The sequence below is a fragment of the Camelina sativa genome, chromosome 14 (genome assembly GCF_000633955.1).
Source record: "Camelina sativa cultivar DH55 chromosome 14, Cs, whole genome shotgun sequence".
Classification (NCBI taxonomy): Eukaryota; Viridiplantae; Streptophyta; class Magnoliopsida; order Brassicales; family Brassicaceae; genus Camelina; species Camelina sativa.
In genome coordinates, this window is record NC_025698.1 from 13,527,342 (window position 1) to 13,531,205 (window position 3,864).

Below are 3,864 nucleotides of genomic sequence, written 5' to 3' on the forward strand. Positions count from 1 at the left end.
GGGGGGGAAACCTGGCTGAACTTGAGAGCGTGCTGTTCGCCAGCGAGCTGAAGGTTACCGGAGACAAAGACGAGCATACCGCCGGCGGGACCAGAAGGCTGACAATCGACGGTGGTGATGTTGTGCTTACACTGATTGAAAGGGAGGCTGGTGAGCTTAGCGACGATGTTCTGAGAGCCCTGGATCTTCTGGCCTTCGAAGGTCAACATGGATCCTTCTTGGTACAGAGAAACCAAACCTGGACGATTACCATCGAAGGTCGAGTAGTAGTGCTCAACGAAAGCCTTGGCAACTGCGTCTGGATCCATCCCTCCTCCTTCCTTTTTTTGTTTTTTCTGATTTGATTGATCCTTTTGCTCTATCTACCGTCGTGCTTTCAAGAGATGACAGGAGGGTGATAGAGAGAGAGAGATAACTACAACTGCAAAAAGTACAAATGAAATTATACGGAATAGACCAATTAGAAAGAAAAAAGGACGATACTTTTAAATGGGCCTTACAACTCATAACATTTTGGCCCATTAATATAAAAAGAGAGAGAGAGAGATTGGGGGGTGGGAAGTAAAAAAGAATTCATCATGAATCATGATGGGTGAGAGAACAACCGTTGATTGGTGTCTTTCAAGCAATCCCATTTTTAGAATAAAATTTCTATTAGCAATTTTCGCCAATAATTAGAAACAAATTAAAAAAAAATATGATTAGAAATCAAAAATACTAAAAAAAATGTTTAGGCTTTCAGATATCATCAACACGTGTAAAAACAGATGACGTTCACCTAGGGGAAAAAAATGTCTTTTAATATTTATTTTTGGATGTATTCATGCCTAAACTGCATGGAATTGAAAGCCGGTATCTGAAAGTTGGAAGTGCCAAAACAGAATTGTTTTAAAAAATAGAAAGCGGATACGTGTTGAAAGCGTATATATATATATATATATATATATATCAATATAGTATTAATATTATATGAAAATAAAATGTTATTGCAAATTATGTGATAATTTTCAATTTCTTGTAATCTCTATTTAATATTTTTTTGTGTTTTGTTGGTTTATGTGGATATCTTTCTCTTTATTCTAGTAGTTATAGATTTAAAATAAAATCCATAAATAGAGTATTGAAATATATAAAAACCACGTAGTCATGAAAACCCCTAGTGTCTCCTCTTTCTTTTTCCTTACTTCTGCCCTGTACTGCCGTAAAAGATCTGTTTTTTTTTTTCTGATAAAAAAGTTTCTTTACTTTCATGAAATATAACTCAATGGATTATACTCGAAATTAAATAACTTTCATATCTAGATTGAAGTTATTTGACAAGTGAGTTGGCAATATCATTCGACGCTTCCATTAATGTCTTTTTACGCTTCCAAATAGGAATCTATGTTTCCTAGGCGCTTCCAAATTCATCTTTTTAAAAATCGCGATTTCATCGCGCTTCCGAGTGGTTTCGAACGCTTCTGCTCCCGTTTCCGATTCCGAAGCAAGAATCGGAGCCTTAGCCACTCTTCCATGTAACGTAGGTTCACACTTTAGTTTTTGTGAGATTTTAAAGATTTCGATGATTTTAGAAATATTGATATGATTTATTGTATTTTTTTTTTCAAATACTACCTAAAATATAAGATTTAGATATCTGTATTTTTAACTAAACAAATCCTCTCAAAATCCTTCAAAATCTTTAAAAAATCATTAAAATTTAAATACACAAACTGTTTTGAATAACATAAGATTTTAAACTAAAATTTTTTAAATCATCAATTTAATAATAGTGGATTTTAAAATAGATTTTTAAATAATTAATTTAATAACAGAATTTCAAACATAAAATTTTACACAAATTATTTAAAATGTTGAGTTGAATACATCCTCTTCTTACTTTGGCAAAAGAAAGTGTATATTGAAATTGGAAAAAAATCGAGTTTTTTTTGACTAAATAATACTACTATACTTTTTCTGTATAGAGGAGGTTACTTGTATAATACTTTAGTGTTGTTTAGTTGTTTTTGATAATGGCCAAACATATTATTTTATTTTTTTGTCACTTTACCAACTACTGCACCTCCCAATATTTTTTTGCGTAATAGTGTAAATTCTTCTAACACGCCTTTTTTTTATTAATTTTAATTTTAATTTTTATTATTGGAGGGTGAGGAGAAGTGAGACCAGATATGCCTTTGTTCCCTTCTCGTGGGCCCCTCCGTTTTAAGTTTTTTCTTTTTTACCTGCGCCGTTTTAGTTATTTTACCAATTATTTAGTGTATATTTTTTCATGTATTTATTGGCTTTCGATTGGTAACATCTTTTAAATAAGGCAGTTAAGATTTTTTTAGTGGTTGTAGAAAAGATTGTTAAAGAGAAAGTGGTTATAAAGGATGAAAAAAAAATAGTTAAATTCAAACGAATGGTTAAATAATAGTTATGATTGATAATGAGTAGTCGAATAATTAAAATATTATTGTAAATAACAACAAAAAAAAATTTAAAATTTAAACAAATTTTAGAAATTATCAATTTTATTTTTAAATCTTTTTTTCATAAATAATATAAATACATAAATATTTTTTTTTACAAAAACAAATATTTAAATAATTAAAAAAATTTCAACCTCTCGTTTTGTAAACAAAGCGGTTGGAAACTGCCTCGTTTAAGCTTCTAGCCACCTCTTTCAACCACTTGTTCCAACCACTTGTATCAATCGCCTATTTCAATCGTTCATCCGATTAGTAAACAAATGAGCGGTTGAATCTCCAACCGTTGTTAAATATGTTACCAATCAAAACTATTATATGTTATTAATAGTAAATGGTAATATTAACGAGGTATGTATTTTCTTAACTAAAAACACAGGGAAAAAAAACAAATCAAATGATTAAAACAAACTTGAAAAGAATCTCAACATGAAGATTTCTTCTATATTCGAGTTTTTAATTTTTCTAATATGAATTATACTGTATGTATTTATTTAGTATCATATGCTAAAGATTAAAAAATATATAAATAGGGGAAGTTAAGAATGAAATAAATAAAAAGAAAGATATAAACAATAATCAGATAATAGAGAGAGAGAGAGAAGGAAGCAGACATTTGTCTTCCACCATATTCTTCTCATCTTTTTTTTTCTTTCCGATGATAGATTCTTCTTTCTTCTGCTTCTGCTCCTCCTTTGTTGTTGTTGTTGTTGTTGTTAGTTTCTTTCTTTTCTCCCATTAGATAATCCACTGAAAAACTCTCTCCTTCAGTCCAGGCTCCAGCCTTCCTATTTCCTCACTTTCTAGCCGCTTTATTCCGCTCNCTCTCTCTCTCTCTCTCTCTCTCTCTCTCTCTCTCTCTCTCTCTCTCTCTCTTTCACTTCCTTCTTTCTCTCATCATCCTCATCATCATCATCACACTCTTGGAACCATACTCGTTGCGAATTATATACTAGTACGAATGAGCTGTTGTGTGTTTTTTTAGTTTCCTGTTTTGGATTTCGAGGAATCTCACTTTGGGACTTTAAAGTTCCTGTTTCAAAGTTTCTACCTTTTTTTTTTTTTGTTTTCTTCCTCTTATCTTTCGTCATCTTTGATTAAGTAGTAACCTCCTTTGATCTCTCTTTGGGGGGTTGTCTAATCTGACACGTTCCTCTGTCTTGCTTTTTTCTCTCTTCTTGTTTCTGGGAAGCCTCTACAAAGGGATAACACAAAATAAAAAATAAAAATTATTGCTTTTGGATTTTCTTGATTCTCTCTGATTCGTTCCCTTTTGTACAGGGTTATTTTTTTGGTTTGTGGTTGTGGGGGAGCTTCTCTTAGTTGAATTGAGTTGGTTTTGTAAAAATCACTCTGTTTCTTTTTTTTGGGGGGGGGGGGTTGTTCCTGTTTT

At 31.7% G+C, this 3,864-nt stretch overlaps 1 protein-coding gene across 1 annotated transcript in view; it reads right to left on the reverse strand.

Annotated features, from left to right (window-relative positions):
• The window catches only part of LOC104743556 (nuclear transport factor 2-like), a 5,763-nt gene extending 5,330 nt beyond the window's left edge, over window positions 1-433 (reverse strand). Inside the window, exon 1 of the mRNA XM_019236186.1 lies at window positions 285-433. Coding sequence (XP_019091731.1) covers window positions 285-308 — 24 coding nt within the window. The 5' untranslated portion in view covers window positions 309-433. The remainder of the gene's footprint in view (window positions 1-284) is intronic.